The sequence below is a fragment of the Gymnogyps californianus genome, chromosome Z (genome assembly GCF_018139145.2).
Source record: "Gymnogyps californianus isolate 813 chromosome Z, ASM1813914v2, whole genome shotgun sequence".
NCBI lineage: Eukaryota > Metazoa > Chordata > Aves > Accipitriformes > Cathartidae > Gymnogyps > Gymnogyps californianus.
The window spans coordinates 82,060,058-82,077,822 of record NC_059500.1 but is presented as its reverse complement, the minus strand read 5'-3'; the positions used below and the strand labels follow the sequence as shown (position 1 = coordinate 82,077,822).

Below are 17,765 nucleotides of genomic sequence, written 5' to 3'. Positions count from 1 at the left end.
GGTAGGGGAGAAGGCAGGAAAAAGGGGCAGGTAAATGATGGGCAGAGACAAGGAGGAAAAGGTGGAGGCCTAAAAGCGGTCAACAGCAAGGGAAGTAATGGGAACTCAGGTGTGGGAATTGCTTTAGCCCTCGCGAGTAGATATCGATGGAGAGAATTAATCTGACTTTCCAGCAGCGCTTTCCCGGAGTGCTGAGTTCGTACCCCACGCCCCTACGAGCCTTGCTCAACCCAGCCACCTCCTGATTCCGCGTGGGTTGGCAGTTGGACTAGATGATCGTTGTAGGTCCCTTCCGACTGAAATATTCTATTCTGTTCTGTTCTGCAAGGTTTTCTTATAGCTCTCATACGTGCAGCAGGTCGTGGCTGGGGACTGCTGCTCTTCTCCTCTTGGGGATCGTTCCCAGAACCTCTTTGTTTCTGACTCTGCAGAATGAATACGTGTTCTGGGAGCTCTTCGAGCACCTCCCCTTTCAGGAGGCTGGAGATGACGCTACCTGCTTCTCCCCAGGGAGCGTGGGTTTGAGCGGAGCGTCCTGGGGATGCAGCCGTTCCCGCAGCTGTGTGGTCCCTCTCGAGGAAGAGCAGCATCCTGACAGCAGTTGCCTAAAAAAAAAAAGAGGACAGAGGTTTCTCAGCTGCTGGCCCACGACCGGACTTGCTCCTGCAGGAAATGAATCAGTTAAAGGTCATCACCAAACGCTTCATCATTTTAAAAAATTCCTGATGCCAACAAAACCCTGCCAGGCCGTCGGTCACTGCGACGTCTTCTCGTTCTTCCTCCCGTGCTTTTGCATTCAGCTGTTGCCTCTTGCCATTGTAAAGCTGCGATCGGTGGGGACGTGTCCTCCTTTTGTCTGTGCAACGCCAGGCTCTCCGGGAGGGGGGTCCTGCTCTTCGCCTCGGGCTTCCACGAATGACAGCAGCAGTGAGAACAGCTTAGCAACAGCAAGGAAGAAGTGCATCAAAATAATTCCTGGCTGCTTCGGCCAAAAGGTGACGATCGTCGGGGGAGATGCTCGGGAACTGTTGTGATGGGCATGGTATCAATGCAAAGAGCGCGGCTCTGCACTGACCTCTCTGTAACCCTGATGGCCTAGGGAGAAGAAGGCTCCCACCCAGAGCTGCTTGGAAAATAACAGTTCGTTAAGCCCAATAATTTTAAGGAGAAATTCCTAGTTTTGATTAGTTTTTCACTGGGAAAGATTTCATGGCTCCCAGATGGAATTTCTGGATATTGTAATAGGTAATAAATAATAAACCAGGGTAAATAATCCACCTTAAAAGAGCTGGAAGCTCAATATTTACAGCACTGGTAGGGATGTCGGAGGCTTTATCCAGCAGCTGGTGTGAGTGGGGCAATGCCCGGGGAGATAGTGGCTGTTCTTGGCCCCATCTTTCTGGCTCTCTTATTCTCTCCATCCCCACGGTGATTTCCTAAAGACCTCAGTTCAGTCCAAAAGCAGAACGGGAATGTTTTTGAAATCATGAGCATCTTTATAGGAAATAATAGAAAAATGTCCCACTCAGCTGTCCTCACAAGCTGTGGGTGCTGGGTGGCTGAGGCCGAGGCTGGTTTCTTCTTCAGCACCAAACGTGGTGAGTCAGAGCAGAGCCATGAGATACAGAGGCAGAAAGGACATGAGAGGAGTTAAGCTTCTTTTCTTAGTAGCAAAAAGCTAAAATCAGTACGATATGTAAATTAATATGCCAAAATATTTAAAGGTCTGGAGTCTGCTGGTGATCTCGGGGCAGGATTAGACAGGTTTGTCATCAGCAGCATTTAATTTGAGAGGTTCCCATGTCCATGCATCCAGCAATGAGACCCTTTCGATGCCGTTTCCGTATGAGCAGAACATCTCAGACCTGGGTTATGGTCAGTGTCTTCTGCGGGAGCTCGGTATCTCTGATTGATAGAAATAGGCTGTCACCGTCCTGCTCAAGGAGACTGAAGTCAGGAGCCTTTTGTAAAATAATTGTCTTCAATGCTTCTATTTCTCTGTCTTTAAAATTAGCATGCTGACACCTCCTTTCCTTGCAGAAATCACAGCAAGAAGTACGGATGAACCGCACCATCAAAGAGCTGAGCATTAAGGGAAAAGGGGGAAAAGCCTTCAGCATCACACGACCTCTTTAAAGACCTGCAGAGGTAGACTAATTCTGGTGTGAGCGGCTCTGGAGATCACAAGGAAAATAAACAGCAGCCTTTTGCATGAACGGCGCTGCCGACGTTGCATCCCGCATTCTCCCAGGGATGATCTGCCGTGGAGAGAGCAGCAGAGAGAGTGTTTTGCTGCCCAGGACAGGGTACCACCGCCTCGGTGAATGGCTGCAGGAGGGATTTGCACAGTACTCTCACGGCTACGATTGCAACCCGTCACGTTCACATCGCTAGGAAGGCGTAAGTGGAGCACTGGGCCGGAGTGACCCCTCCTGATGGGGAAAAATTGTGGCTCTTGGGTTCCTGGAGTGCTTGTTACTGAAAGCAATGGCACAACGACAAGAGTCAAAGATGCCTCTCTTAAGGATTGCTCATTTGCACAAGCCAAAGATTGAATTCATTGCTTTAGGTCACTTATTCAGCGTCAGGGAGTGACTATTGCTATTCTGCAAGTTTTTAATTCCACATATAGAAACTTGAGAGTGTTTTACACACCCTCCATTCTTCCCGCCTGGTTTTTCCCTATTTTCATCCCTTTTCTCCAATGAAAGAGGGAGTAGGATTTGCACGATAGGAGGAGAGGGGAGAGAAAGGGATTGTTCTCTCTTTTTTTTTTAGTTATAAAACAGTTTTTCTTTTCAATTATAAAACACAGCCCAGGCAGTAGAATTTAATGGGATTGGTGTTAGTTTCCTTCTTGGCTCCTTCTGCCTAATTTGTTTCTGCGATGATGGGGGAGGAGGGGTAGAGACGGGGCTGGAGAACAAACCGAGGGAGGGAAGGGCTGCTCGGATGGCAGCAACCTCGGGGTGCATCGAGCCAGGGCGAAGGACCCCCGCATTGGATGGGTGCGCAGAGCTGACTGCACCCCAAAAGGGTCTGCGGTCCTGGAGAGGCAGCTCTGCGGTGAAATAACATGCCGGGTTAATCCTTGCATCAGCCTGTGCCTGCTCAGCCCAGGACTTCTTGGTTTCTCATCATCCCGTCATGCCACCAATTATTTTATACTTAGCGCTTACTGCAGAGGGGGGAGATATTACTTAAGCGGCACAGTTTCTGCTCTGGATATTTTTGTCCTGCGAGCATCAAACTGGGGTGAAAGCAGGCCGTGGTGTCTTTGTTTCGCAGCCATTCCTTACCCCACAAAGTCTCTCCTCCCCTCCTCAGCCTTTCAAATACAGCCCCTCTACGAACATGCTTTATAGGACCAATACTTCATATTCCTTTGCTTACAGAAGAGGCTGACCTCCATCAGGTTATGAAATCAGCTCACATGCTTCAGTGGCATTACCCGCTATTGATATCCCCGTTCGATCCCCGTTGAGCTCTCTTTGTTAGAAGTAACCCCTTCTCCCACTTCTAAGCTGATTTCTTAGGCCACATCATTCAAGTCCCACATCCCCACGGTATTTAGATGTAGTAAAAATGACTGGGGGGAAAATAAATGGCAGCCAGCGAGCCAACTAAACTGTCTGACTATTAATGGTCCTGTTAGTTGCAAATTTACTTTACCACAAAGCCCCCAGCATGTAATCCTTAGATGAATGCCTTTGATTGTGAGGGAATATTTACAGCTGACCCTGCCAGCAGCCTGCAAACCTGCAATGGGCCTCCTGTCCCACATTAAATCCGCTGGCATCTGTTCCTGGGTTCTTATCAAGCACATGCTCTGTTGGTGCAGTGTTTGGGCTGTAGCGCTCGCGGATACGGTGGGCCTTGAAGAATAAATCCCTGCATTCCTGCGAAATGCTAATTCTTGTGAACGTTGTCACACAGGGAGGAACGGTACAGTTTGTACCTGCCTCCAGGCATCGCCATCCACAGGGAGGTTTCCAGAAGGCTTTGATCCCCGCCAGCCGCCCCCTCCCCATGGCAGGTCCCCGGTCCTGCCGCTGGACCACCCTTCACCAAGGACAAACTTCTTCTTGGCCGCTCTTTGTTGTGTCATTTTCCCAGATGTGCCGAGCTACATGAAGTGATTTTTATGATGTTTTTTTATCTCTTTTCACCCCTGCCCATGCCTTGCATTAGTCCCCCGGTTGCTCTGACTGAGCGTGTTGTTCTTGCAGAGACCCTCGGGTGATCTTACGCCATCTCCAGCCACAGCAGAGCTGTGCAGCAGCACAGGCCGAAAGTCAGCGAGAGCTCAGTGTGTCCTGACGCCTATTCCCTGTGTCCAAGCGGATAAGTGTAATTCAGCGGCTTGTCATTCCCAGCGCGTCCCGTGGTACGTGAGATGGATCCAGACCGCTTGGCTGCTTTGTGTCGGACAGAAGACCCAGTGGTGGGTGGTGGGCCTGCTCCATCCACTCTGCAGACAAGGATGTCTTTAGGTCTGTGCCGAGGAATGACGTATATTTTCTCTCTTCACGTGCCTTTATCCAAAGCCCACGCTTTTCCACCCAAGCTGTATGAATGCTGAGCATGTTTGGGCTTGAACATGGCCTTGGAGCCAAGCCCATTGGCAGCGCAGAGGTGTCGTGGGTGGCCAGGGCGATGTTTGCTTCTGCTCATTTCTGAGGTCCTATTTTGGTAGGGGATTGGAGAAATGTCTCAGAAGTTTGTGATCACTTGACCCTTCAGATGGTGGATGGTGAGCCCCCAGCGGCGCTTCTGCTTTAACTCTCCTGCATCCAGCAAAGGGAAAAGATTAAAAAAATAGTAAATTACTAACACTGCTCCCCTGCCTTTTTTGTAAGTGGAGCCTGGAGCTGCTAGAGGAGTCCAGAGAGGAGTTTGGGGGGCGGTTGTTTGGTTTAGGGATTGCTTTTGAGTGCATACCCTTCTCCAGGTGCTTTTTCTTCAAATCTGCAGGAATCTTTGGCCCAAGTCTGGAGTGGATGTGGTAGCACCATCAATGAGGTGTACTCAACGCTCAGCTGGACAGTAGCTCGAGAGGAGACCGTAAGAACTGGCAGAGCAGGCAGCGGCTCTCCTGCCTGCTTAGATGGGTCTGTCAGACTGGGGCACAGCTCTGTCTTTGGGCTCATTTCTGGTAATTAGCAGCTAAAAGATCTTGCAAGTTGGCATTTTGGCAGAATAATTAGAAAGCTGATAGCTCCTCCTTCTCCGAAAACTTCCCAGACGAAACCCCAAACCAGCCATCGAGAGCTTCCTTTTCAGCACTCCTAAATCCACTTTAAATTTATCTCAGTGGCGCTCAGGCTTTCAAAACTGATCCTGTAAATCTGGATGGACAGCAAAACAAGGAAAATCTGAGCATGCCACTCAACTTCCCAGTGCCTACAGGAAAGAAAGGGAGTTATTTATTAAAACCAATTAATTTGTTACTTACTTTAGCAAAGCCCTATAAAAACATATAATGTTAGTTCTCTCCGTTATTGCTAATTTGCACCCAAGCTTTATGGTTGCAAATCTCAGATAATTCTTTCTTCCTGGGCTGTTTTTGTGTCAGACAGCTCATGCATGTTCTTCCTCTCTTTGTGGTCCTGATTGCTGATTTGGCTGGTGTTTAGGAGATCCTTTGGCAGTATTTTACTGTGATTCACGTTAAAGGGGAATGGTATTTTAAACCACAAACGTAAGACTTTACACACTATCTTCCGTATTTCAGAAAAAGTGTGACTAACAGTTTGGGGCACAGAAATAAGCAGCACAGGATGGTGCTGTGCATCATCAAGGTCGGTATCGTTTGTTCTCCAGCACCCTGTTTTTCATTTACCCTCTCCTTTGAACCTTTTACCTTCTCAAATCTGAGCAGGTCGTAGCGCTGGGATCTGCCTGAGACAGGAGAAAACTTCGAGCCATCCTTGGAGATACGTGGAGTCTCCTGCTTTCCTCAGATGTTGGCTCTACTTATACCAACAATATTATTAATTTCGTTTTTCACCAGCTTGCACATTTGACTTTGAGAATCCATCGGTTATCCCATCCCTGAATCCGGTCTCATTCCTCGGTGTCTCAATGAAAAGGACATCTATCGCATGCGGTAATAGATGGGAAAAGATGAGGAAATAGATGGGAAAGAATGAGATGTCCCTGAGGATGCTGGTCCCCCACCAGGCTCTGCTTCACCCTCTGGCCATTTATTCCTAATTGCCTAACTTCTCCCATTTATTGTGTTTGTTGAGTGTGTGGATCTTATTAGGAAGAGTCAGTGGCTCTGTAATTAATTAAGAAAAGCTTGGGGCATTTCTTAGTACTTTGTACTCGTGTTCCTGCCTGTGATGTACAGACATTGCCGATATTCATCCCAGGAACTCCCAGTCCAAGGACAGACAGGCGGACAGACTAAGGTCAGGGCACGGGAAAAACAGGAGGGCTTTTCTGTGCAGGTCAGTTATGTCCTGGGCTGCATCCAAAGAAGCGTGGCCAGCAGGCCGAGGGAGATGATTCTCCCCCTCTACTCCGCTCTCATGATACCCCACCTGGAGTACGGCGTCCAGCTCTGGGGCCCCCAACCTGTTGGAGCAGGTCCAGAGGAGGGCCACAAAAATGATCAGAGGGCTGAGGCACTTCTCCTGTGAGGAGAGGCTGAGAGAGCTGGGGTTGTTCAGCCTGGAGAAGAGAAGGCTCCGGGGAGACCTTATTGCGGCCTTCCAGTACTTAAAGGGGGCTTGGAAGAAAGATGGGGACAGAGTTTTAAGCAGTTGCAACAGGACAAGGGGTAACGGTTTTAAACTAAAAGAGGGGAGATTCAGACTAGATAGAAGGAAGAAATTGTTTACGATGAGGGTGGTGAAACACTGGAAGAGGTCACCCAGAGATGGATGCCCCATCCCTGGCAACATTCCAGGTCAGGTTGGACGGGGCTCTGAGCAACCTGATCTAGTGGAAGATTTGCAGGGAGGTTGGACTAGATGACCTTTAAAGCTCCCTTCCAACCAAACCATTTTGTGATTCTATTCTATGATTCCATGATTCGATAATATGCTTTGCAGATAAAGGGTGGTATTTTCTAAGCAGAGCACAATGTAGGAGGTGTCAGCAGAGACCTGCCGGGCAGGCAGGCCAGGGGAGCAGTGGCAGCAGACCTGCCCGCTCTGGGGTACGGGTGCAGGACTCGTCCCGCTAACCGCCTCCCCATGCGGAACGCTCCTTCCTTGCATTTGCAATGCAACCCCACAGCCTCTGCTTCCCGTCCCGTGCCCGTGCCATCGGCGTCGCGTCCCCACGCGCTGCAGGTCCAGCACCTGACCGAGTCACGGGGTGGCCGATGGCCGTGAGATGGGCTGGGAGCTGGAGGTGTGCTACCTCGCGGGACCCCGCGTTCAGCAGATGCCTGCCGCAGCCTTGCCCGGCGGTCCCTACCCATCATATGACCTTCCCGAGCACCGGCATGTGACTGGGCCATGCATGCTGGAAAAGACCATGCGGAGCGGAGAGGAGAGGTTGGCGAGGGGGAGGGCGGCTCAGCTAGACAGGATTAGTAAGCGTGGACAGATAGGGAAAGCTTTGAAAGAGGGGGCTTGCGTCAGAGTTGTCACAATAGTGAAGGGGGAGGTAGCTGGATGATTGGAAGAGGGAGGGAAGGAGCGAGCCGGGAGGGAGCGATGACCTCAGAGGTGACATTTGGGATCAAAGTGGGGAAGTCTGCATCTTGTGGAGAGGAAGGTGCTGCAATCGTCAGAGCAGGAGCAAGCAGAAGCTTGGTGAAAATCTCTGGCAATAAGAATAGGAAGGAATGAACACAGAAACCACGCGCTGGGATGATAAATGAAGATGCTGGAAGGGTTGCTACAGACCTTAAGTTTGGAAGAGAGTAGATGTTCAGGGCTGTCGCTTCTTGCCATGCCACGAACAGAACCCCGTCTGCTGGCTGCAACTTTTGCACAGACTGCGTTAACAGGCATCATCCAACCTCACTTCCCAGGCTCTGAGCAGATCTCCGCCTCGGTTCACAACAAAGAGAGCTGCAGGGGTGACAAAGATGGTTCCTGCCTGCGAGGACCGTTCCCGCTCCGGGTCCCTCCGTGCCGTGTCTGTCCGGAGGGAGGTGGAGGTGCAAAAGCCCCTGGAAGAGAAGACCAGGTTTGATTGTGGTTCATCAGCTGATCCAGAGGAGCTCTTGACCAGGGCAGCCACAGGAAGATAGAGCAGATAATAACAGAGGAGAGGAGGCAGCTTCTTTGATCCATTTTGGTTAGGGGATGCAATGCAACAAATGGATGGAGTTTGAGGCTGTGTTTCATAGTACAGAGCACACGTAGCTTTAGAAATGTTGATAGGAGTCACAGATCAAGAAGAGTTGAGGTTGGAAGGGGCCAGTGGAGATCATCTGGAGCAACCCCCCTGCAGCTCACAGCAGGGTCAGCCAGAGCTGGTTGCCTAGGATGCGGTCCAGTTTTTTTTTTAATACTTCCAAGGATGGAGACTCCACAACCTCTCTGGACCGTCTGTTCCAGGGTTTGACCAGCCTCACAGTAAAAAAAAAGGTTTTCTCTTACGTTTAAACAGAATTCCCCATATTTTAATTTGTGCCTAAGTTGTGGATGCAAATTGTGGGCAATATCCCTGATTCCAGGGATAGTTTTGGTTTCATTAACCAAAAGCAGTTTGGTTAAAGCACATTTAAAGCAGTACTTCTCAGTTATGGGCCAGGCATGTTAGAGCAAACGTAAGCCCAGGATTTAATTTATCCCAAATAGTGTTTATGATCAGGCACTTGCATGATGTCTTTATTTACTGCCTTACTCATCAAGGCAATTGGCTGGTCCATTTCTGGCAATTAAAGCCATGAACAAGCAGTCATAGACCTGCACAACCTGCGTAAATGGTTTGCTGGCAAGAAATACACTGAATAAACACAAACTTCAGCTGCAAGGTTAGTTAATCGCATAGGGGGTTTATTTTACTGGCGATTCCCTCTTGGCTGGCCGTGCAGGGGGTGGATGAACCCGTAGCTCTAGGACAATATGCCAAAAAAGTTGCGTATTAAGATAATATCACCGATTGTTGTGGTTTTTTGTTTTGACCACGCTCCTGGCCGGCTGGTCACCAGCAGCGTGGGGAAGGTGCTGTGCCTGCTGCGTCACACTTGAGCAGTGGTCACGGTAGAGGACAGATACTCAGCCGTCATGACGCCGAGCTGCCTTGGCTGTTTCCGCACCCCTGGACTGGGTACAGTATATACACAACAGAAATAAATAGGCTGTGTAGGTAACCTCAGAAGCATTCCAGTTGCTTACATGTTTCAGATGATACACTTACGATGATTTATATATGTACACAGATATACAGATATATACACATAAATATATATAAATAACTAACTTTATTATATATCTGCTTAAGTAAGGAACTTTCGGTCCCCTGTGGAAGCATCGCTTCTTAAAAATTACAGGGAGGAATATATAACATAATTGAGCTCTTCAAGTGACCAAGACAGAATTACTGATGCAGAGCAAAACTCCTATAGTGTCTTGTCCTGCTGACGATGGTCAGTCCATCTTCTGGAGATGCATTTCCTCCTTTTCCGAGCCCACAGATCTTGCTCCTGGGACTCACTGCCTGGGTCAATAGATTTTAGGACATGGTTGTGGAGAGTGGCTTAGCTGGAGGACTCACCTACCACGTGTCCAAATGCCGCTGCCTTGCTGCCCGTGGGAGGAAAAGGCAAACAACGGGAGCGAGCTGTGCCTCTGGAGGAGCCACGCATCTGGGAGGAGGAGTGCAGGAGTCCGCAGGCTGCTCAGGAGAGAGGAGTTCAGGGAAAGACGGTGCAGGCAGCTGTCTGAAGGCTGGAAAGCTTCAGTGTTTCCAGCGTTCAAGCTGGTTTCAATTTAAAATGTCTTTGTTTCCAAGATTTTCTGCTTAACCATTAGGACAAGCAACCCATTTGTATGTAATTTTGTGAATGACAGTTAATATCCCCACATAACCCTTGGACTCGAAAAACTGGGTCTGCAAGATAAACGCCAAGAAATCTACAAAAAAGTTTGAGGAATTGGCTTCCGTTCCTGTGCAAAGAACAGGTGAAAACCCCCTCCTATAGCACGGCGGACACGCGGTGTGTTTTAGCGAGCCAGTTAAGCTTGGCCGATCAGCCCCGATGGATCTATCTGTCACGGGGATTTTAGCACGGACCCTCCTGTCGCTCCACCTGCCCCTCTGTTAGAAATTACTGCCCCCAAGCAAGGCGGCAGAGGCAGATGTGTGCCTGAGCCGACGGTCAGGCACTCGAGCTGCGACAGAGTAGGGACTGAAAGTGATGCCTTGGCCTCTGAACCGGCTGGCTGAGGACAGGCACAGGTTTGCTTCTGTCACAGCATCTGCTGTGGCAGTGGTTGAACTCCAGAGCTGCTGGAAGGTGAGCAGGGGGGTCCTACGGCTGGAAGTGACCCCTCTTTTTGGTTCCAGACCTGCCGTGAAACCATAGCCCCGGCCAGTTTCGGAGCTCATCTCTCCCTCTGGCCAGGAGGGATGGTGGCTATCAAGGGCGTTGACTGATTGTTGCTTAGGATGACATTTGGCTTGGCAATTCCAGTAGGAGCGATAAGGCCGCTTGTTTATTCACAGCTACAAAAGGACTTACGTGATACAACATTCCTGTACCTGTACGCTCCCCGCTGTCTGCTGGGCTCTTCCAGGGCAGATTAACGGGTGCAGCCCCCTTCCAGCCCCAGGAACACATCCAGAGGCGAGGTGTGAAGCCAACGCATTGCGGGCTGCTCGGCAGAAAACCTGCAGCAGGAAGGGTGGGAACATCTTTGCCACAGACTAGCCTCTGGCCTCGTGGTTAGGCTGCGGCTTTGAAACCTCTCAAGGGAAGAAAATTGAAAGTGGATGTCCCATATCCTGGGAGTGTGCTGTGGCCACCACGCCGCTGGGTTGAGATGGGCACTATCGCTTTCTGCAGGTTTCTACCTCAGGAGACGGTAGAAACCTTTGCTGCCCTTGTGATGAGCCCTTCGCGGGAGGATGCTACCAGCAGGAGCTTCCAGAGCGCAAAGCAGAGGAACGGTTTGGGTCCGAACACAGTCGGATCTTTGCCTTCAATGCCTGCTGAGAGCTTGAGGTCTTCCTGGGCATGCACAGCACAATCCCCAGGGCTGGGTGGTATGGACAGGGGAGCTGAGAGGGACGGCACCTGGGGAGTTTAAGGTAAAGTCCTATGGAGTTGAGATTCCAGTAGGATTAGAAGGCAGCTGCCTCCTACGCAGGGGTTTTCAGCAACATGATTTTGGACTTACGTGCCTCAATTTTCTGCTTAGGATCCAAAAGCTCCTTTAGAGTCAGCTCATGCAAGCTAAATATCCAAGGCAGCTGGTGCACTGGGGGAATAATCTGGGTAAATCTCAACAAGGGCACATGCTCAGCTGCCTCAGCCCTGATCTCAGCACCAGATATGTGCTAGGCTGCCTCTGAGAGCAGTTGTTAACCTCCCAACAGAGATGAAAACATGCATCTCATTTCCTGACACCATCCGCAGAAGCTCCTACCTCTACACTTCCACCACCGCAAGCCCTCAGCAGCTGATCATAAACAGTTCCACATGTCGGGGAAACAGAAAACGTAAGTAGCAGAAAACGTGCCCTGCTTGTTTTGGATTCGATTGATGAACACAATGACCATGTGATAATTCCCACCATGTGTCAACTACTTATGTTTCACACCTCTCTTCCAGCTTTCTCTGAATGTCTTGTTGCTTCTGTGCTCTGCTGCTAAGAAGAAGCTGCGTGTAAAGGTGCTTCCCACGGAAAGGCTGGTTTTCCTCCACCAGCACTGGTTTTCCTACATGGAGGCACGTGCGGCAGGGAGGGCGGAAACGACGAAGGAATAAAGTTGCATTCACGTGGGCTGTGCGAGGAGATTCCCACAGTATGGTGGGGAAGGCCATGGAAGTGTTTGAGGGCCTCAGCTTTTGCTAGTTTTAATTTATCGCATCTGGAAACCTAGTGCTCTCGGAAATATTACTGTTCTTGTTCCATAGGAAGGAGAACTGAAACACTAAGAAAGTGTTGGAAGTCATCGCTGAGATCTCTTTTTACATATTTACTGTTTCCTCGAAGTCATGAGACCCCAGAGGGGACACTTCTTCTTGTCTGTTTATTTGTCTCTAGTAACGCTCGACCGACTTACTTAGAAAGGCTGTCGTGCGTGTATTTTGGCGGCGCTGATCCTTCTTCACATTACGACTGTTCTGAGATGGTTGTGTGTACTGAGGTGCTGAGTGGCTTCTAATCCCATGGATGATGATGGAAGTGCTAATCGGTGAAAACTCATCTTGAGTATCTCAAAATAAGCATCCGTGACTGAAAGCTAGTGTGTGTTCTTGTGAGTCACGGCTCCTAACTCTTTTTTTCAGGGGAACTTTCTACATAAAAAGAAGACATAATATTTGCCCGCATCCCAGCAGGTTTCCCTGCTTTGAGATCGGTGCTTAGAAGTTACTTGGAGACTTTGCAGAAAGCTTCTCCTTGAAAGCAAAGTAAAAGGCACCTTTTAAGGCAGGTAAATGGAGAGCTGCAGTCAAAATTAGAGCTCTGCAGTTTCCAGCCATGTAAATATTTGTGACGGTTCAAAAATTTTCCTCTTCCCATCTGGGTGAAATCCTAGCTTCAAAGCTTTGGGGTTTTTTTGGCGCTAAACAAGAGAGCCAAAAATAGCCTCCTGGTCAGAGCATTTACACAGGCAGTAAGTTCTTGCTCCGCTCTGCTTATTTCTAAACGCAGAGTTGAACCCGGACTCTCTCGTGCCAGGGAGGTGCCTGGGCACCAGACTACTGGCCGCTCGGGAAGATGTTTCTCTTTTTTTCCACTCTGTCAAACTTTTCTCGACGAGCCTTTTGCTGGAGCTGGGTACCGCTTTCAGGAAACGTTTCGGTTTTGTTGAACCGCTGCTTTGTCAAATTTCTCAAGCAGTTCTAGTTGCGAACGCAGCTGAAAATGGAAAAAAAAATCTTTTTTAACAAGTAAGCCTTTGATTTTTTTTGTAATGGTGCAATAAATACCAGTTGCAATTTATAAACATGAATCTCTTCGGTCTCACCTCTTGGATACCTCTGTTAAGCGGTGTGCTCCTCTCTATTCTCATCCTGAACTGCCATCTAGCTGCAGCCCTTGGGCTTGCGCCTGGGTCTAGCCTCGACTGATTTCTGGTCTGCAACCACCCCTGGCCTTGAGCTGAGGGTTAATAACAGCGCGTCTTGGCTCCAATGTCAGTCTTTCCTGACTAAAACAGGAGTCTTCCCCGTACACCAAGGGGCTAATCCCTCAGGGCGGCGGGCCCGGCGCCATTTTGCGGGGCTAGGCCTGGGGCCGCGGGGAGCCCTGCACAGGTGCCTGCCTGCGCCCACGCTCCCGCACACAGACACGAGGACGTGGGCTGGTGCACACGCACGTTTTATCTTCACATCTCGGGTTCACACGCGGGGCCGTGCCGCCCTGACCGGCCCCTCGCCGCCGCGCCTTTGTCGACGGTCCCTCCAGCTCAACTTCGCCCCGCGCTCGGCGCGGCACCTTCGCGACGCTCCCTGTCCGAAATCCCGCCCCAGGCTCTCGCGAGAGCGGGCGGCTCTCCCGGCTCCCGGCATGCCTTGCTCTTCCTTTTCCCCCGCCGCCGCCCTGAGGTGAGGGAGCCATGGCGGTCGGGGAGCGGTCCCAATCCGGTGCCATCCTGCCCAGGGCGCCCCGGGGAGGCGATGAGGGGGGCGAGGGCTCCGTCCGCCTCGCCGGACGCCCTCGGTATTTGCGGGGTTGGCGCGGGGGAGGGCGGGCGGGGGACGGAGGTGGCGGAGCTCGGGGGTGGCCGGCGGGTGTGAGGTGGAAGCAGGCCCTAGGGAGTAGGCCATGGCTGCGGTGATGACTTTCTTAGGACACCTTTGGATTTAATTGTGAAAAGAAAGCGTAATTTCTGAGCAGCTCCTTCAGTTAGCTGTCGGCAGTAAGGTGAACCATCCAGGTTCTACATATCTGTGTTAGAAGCTTAATATGGGTGGGGTTTTTTCTAATTGCTTTTTTGCAGTTGAGCTCCAAAAATGGTGCGCTACTCTCTCGATCCGGAGAACCCCACGAAATGTGAGTTGTTTTTCGTGAACGTTCGCGTAGGACTTCACCGAAGCCATTGAGGTTTTAATTCCAAAAGTTGGTCTTTTTTTCCCGCAGCATGCAAGTCACGGGGATCCAACCTGCGAGTGCATTTCAAGGTACGCAGTGTGTGCATGGCAGGGAACGCAAATTCATTTGGTGTTTGGGTTTTTTTGGTTATTGTTTTGTTGTTTTGTTGGTAATATTTTTGAAGGAAGCGTCTTTTACTCTCCTGTGTCATTACATAGTTACTTAAGGGTGGCAGCGTAGGTTTATGGCCTGTGTTTGCTTTAGCTGCTTCTCATGTTTTTTATCCACAGGAACAAAACCAAGATGGTGTGTCCTGTCTAACGTAGAAAAGAAAATACAATAGGAAAACAGTTGCGGTGAATTTAGGAGGAGGAATTGGGCTAGTGTTAGATGAGAGATTTGTTTCATTTGCCTTACTCTGCCTTTTTGGTTTGGAAAGAACATCGGGTTCATCTGATGCTGCTGCTGGTCAAGAAGTATGGGAGGGGAGGCTGGCAGTGTTTGGCATGAGGACATAGGTTCCTCTGGAAGAGGTTTAGGTGCGGCAGCGAATTCGGGACGCGTTCGAGTTAACCACAAAACCAAAGCTGAGCGGATGGTTTTCTGCTCGTGTTACATAGTGCAGGTGAAAAGACATTTCACTTATTTTGGTTTGCTCTTTTATTATGATCTGGTAGCGTTATAGTTCCTCTGACTTCCACATTTAGTATGCTGTCTTAAGCACTGATACTTTATCCTTGATTTTTCTTCCTGAGCCTTTTTTTCTCTCCCCTTTATCATTCCCTTACAGAGATAATTACATTGTTTGTAGCTTGTTTGTGTAGTTTGTTTTCTCATCGCTTCCTCTGAGATGCCGTATTTGACACCTTAGTAGGAATTTATCCTTCAGGCTCCTGCTTTTTTGGATTAGTGGCCAAAGAGGAGCTATGAAAAGTATAAATACTCAAATTTTAATTTTGCTGGTTGGAAAGATCTAGGCATTAGGTAAAAAACAATAAAGACATGCCAAATTCAGTAATGGAAGTGATACCAAGGCTTAGAAGAGCATGTAGCAAAAAAAAAAAAAAAGTTGTTAATTATTTTTCATTCTTTAATTTTATTTTTTTGTGTGAGGGCTTCTTTTAAACTGAGCTTGTAGCAAAAAGAGTAGGATCCAGGAAAGGGAGAGGAGTGCTTTTGCTCCCATTGTAACTTGGAAAAATGCCTAAAGAGGAACTTCGCTGTGCTTTGTGTTGCTAGAACACTCGAGAGACCGCCCAGGCCATCAAGGGCATGCACATCCGCAAGGCCACCAAGTACCTGAAGGACGTCACCCTGAAGAAGCAGTGCGTTCCCTTCCGTCGCTACAACGGGGGAGTCGGTAGATGCGCCCAGGTGAGGTCCGAGATGAAAATGTGGGAAGGAGGCTTTGGCTGTGGCTGGGTAAAGAAGAGGAAAAGGTGACGTTGAGACAGCGTGGGGAACGGTCTGTCGCTGGTGGTGATAACGTCGTGTTAAAATGTAAGAGTTACTCTTAATTCCAGTACAGCAAGCATTGCATCTGCTTGCAGGGTCAAGTAATTGATCAAATTTAATTATTTTGGTCTGCAGTCTTAATAAAAGGGGACGTAACGGCGAGCTAGTGGCATATAAACAGCAAGCTGTGTTGCTCCAGGGCAAAAACGGAACTCTCTTCTTCTTCCAGGCCAAGCAGTGGGGCTGGACGCAGGGACGCTGGCCCAAGAAAAGCGCGGAGTTCTTGCTGCACATGCTCAAAAACGCGGAGAGCAACGCTGAGCTCAAGGTAGGCCGCCTGGGCGTTACTGAATGCGAAGCGTCCGTGGCGCGCTGCGTGGCAGCGCTCCTCAACTCGGAGGCTGGATAAGGCCGGCTTTGTCGATGAAACTGAATTGTATAGAGGCTTTTTGGTGTACCGTCCGTTTGAATTAGGCTGCGGGTGTTTTCCAAGGTAAAATGTGAGTAGTCATTTTTCACAGGTACCTAGTTTGTGCAGGTTTATCGACTGTTTAGAATAAGCAGGGTTTAGATCTCTTAAAAATCTACAAACCAAAGCAAAATCTGTGGACTCTTGGTCAATTTGTATTTTTGTCATATACTCGGCGTTTAATTTGGTAACTTTGATGGCAGTGATGACTATCTTAGGACACCTTTGGAATAACCATGAAATAATTCCTTCTTTCTGAGCCATCAGTGTCATTTTGAATTCATTGTGACCCGTAGAAGGGTGGTCGGTGTCTTTCTGACTTCTGCTGGTGCTTGCTTGGTAAAAACTCAGTTCTGTATTGTTAAGCTGTTCTGTTTGCCGGCAGCGACGCGTGTGTGTGGGTGCTCCTTCACTTTTTTGCTGCGGAGATTATCTATTTGAAGAGTCACAAGTGTGGTGTTTTTTTTTTTTTTTTTTATCTTTCAGGGTCTTGATGTGGATTCTCTGGTCATCGAGCACATCCAGGTCAACAAGGCTCCCAAAATGCGCAGGCGCACCTACCGAGCGCACGGTAGGATCAACCCCTACATGAGCTCCCCCTGCCACATCGAGATGATCCTCACCGAGAAGGAGCAGATCGTTCCCAAACCAGAGGAAGAAGTTGCTCAAAAGAAAAAGGTACCGAGCGTCGTATCCTTCGTCCTCTTTTTAATGTCCCTGTAGAGAAATCCCGAGCGTGAACGCTCTGCGTTTTTCAGACAGAGGGGTTGCTGTGATGACTATCTTAGGACACCTTTGGAATACCCGTGAAAAAAAAAATAAGTTGTTATTTCTGAGCAACCTCAATATTTATCGTAAACACAACGCTGAGAACTGGGGGGAAGATACTTCTCGGAGGTTTATACGGCACAGATGGTTTGTTCTTCCCTCCCCCAGCGCGGTCGCAGCGTTCCCCGTCCGCGCGTCTAAAGGTGTGATGTGTTGCAATAAAACTTAAGTCGAGTTGACAGCCTGCAAGCAACGTAGTACTTGTGAGAACACCTAATTGCGCACAAGTACGATTAGCGGATCATTTTTGCAAACGGGTGAAGAAATTTCTAACAGTTCTCAGTACTTCTTTCAAAGGACGACTGTAAACTTACTCGTGAGATGTTTTGGGAAGGTGTAGGCTACCGCTGTTTTCTCATTTCTGCATTTGTTTTTCAGATATCCCAAAAGAAGCTGAAGAAGCAAAAGCTAATGGCTCGGGAGTAAATCTGACGCTGCAACAGATGTACATAAATAAAATTAAAAAGTTCAGATTCATTGCGTGCGCTGCTTTGCTGTCTCAGGGGTTTTGCTGGAAATCTGCTTCGCCTTGCCGAACCGCCGGCGCGTTGCTGTGGGACGCCCCGGGAGTCCTGGGCAGCACGCGCTGCGGTCGGAAAGCGTGTCCCTGCAGCGGTGGGGGTGTTGATGACATCTTACCGGTAGTATTCGTACATAAACCCAGGTAATTTGGAGCAAACACGGGTGCTGATGTTTCCTTACCCCGGTGCCCTGGGCACAAGCCAGAACCGGTTCTGTGCCCCAGCCCCGGTGCAGTTCGGTCTGTCCGTCCTTCCCGTCTGTCCGTCCGTGGCCGGCTGGCGGCGGCTGTGGGCAGAGCTCGGGGGCCGGGGCAG

At 49.5% G+C, this 17,765-nt stretch overlaps 1 protein-coding gene and 3 non-coding genes across 4 annotated transcripts; all 4 read left to right on the top strand.

Annotated features, from left to right (window-relative positions):
* The first annotated feature begins 13,763 nt into the window (after window positions 1-13,763).
* RPL17 (ribosomal protein L17) lies at window positions 13,764-17,406 on the top strand. Its single transcript, XM_050912714.1, has 7 exons — window positions 13,764-13,805; window positions 14,086-14,138; window positions 14,226-14,266; window positions 15,417-15,551; window positions 15,862-15,960; window positions 16,588-16,779; window positions 17,308-17,406. The coding sequence occupies exons 2-7, from the start codon at window positions 14,099-14,101 to the stop codon at window positions 17,353-17,355; spliced, it is 555 nt and encodes a 184-aa protein (XP_050768671.1). The 5' UTR covers window positions 13,764-13,805; window positions 14,086-14,098; the 3' UTR covers window positions 17,356-17,406.
* On the top strand, window positions 13,915-13,983 carry LOC127027889 (small nucleolar RNA SNORD58). Its single transcript, XR_007767852.1, has one exon. It is a non-coding gene; the product is annotated as a small nucleolar RNA SNORD58 (small nucleolar RNA).
* On the top strand, window positions 16,299-16,365 carry LOC127027876 (small nucleolar RNA SNORD58). Its single transcript, XR_007767838.1, has one exon. It is a non-coding gene; the product is annotated as a small nucleolar RNA SNORD58 (small nucleolar RNA).
* On the top strand, window positions 16,869-16,942 carry LOC127027888 (small nucleolar RNA SNORD58). The gene has a single exon (XR_007767851.1). It is a non-coding gene; the product is annotated as a small nucleolar RNA SNORD58 (small nucleolar RNA).
* Window positions 17,407-17,765: the final 359 nt, after the last annotated feature.

What these genes read in the sequence shown, in the direction of transcription:
- RPL17 (XM_050912714.1), top strand. Translation starts at nt 14,099, where the DNA reads ATGGTGCGCTACTCTCTCGATCCGGAGAACCCCACGAAAT. An exon ending in TCCGGAGAACCCCACGAAAT is followed by an intron (nt 14,139 to 14,225) that starts GTGAGTTGTTTT and finishes TTTTTCCCGCAG; the next exon opens with CATGCAAGTCACGGGGATCC. An exon ending in AAGTTGCTCAAAAGAAAAAG is followed by an intron (nt 16,780 to 17,307) that starts GTACCGAGCGTC and finishes TTTGTTTTTCAG; the next exon opens with ATATCCCAAAAGAAGCTGAA.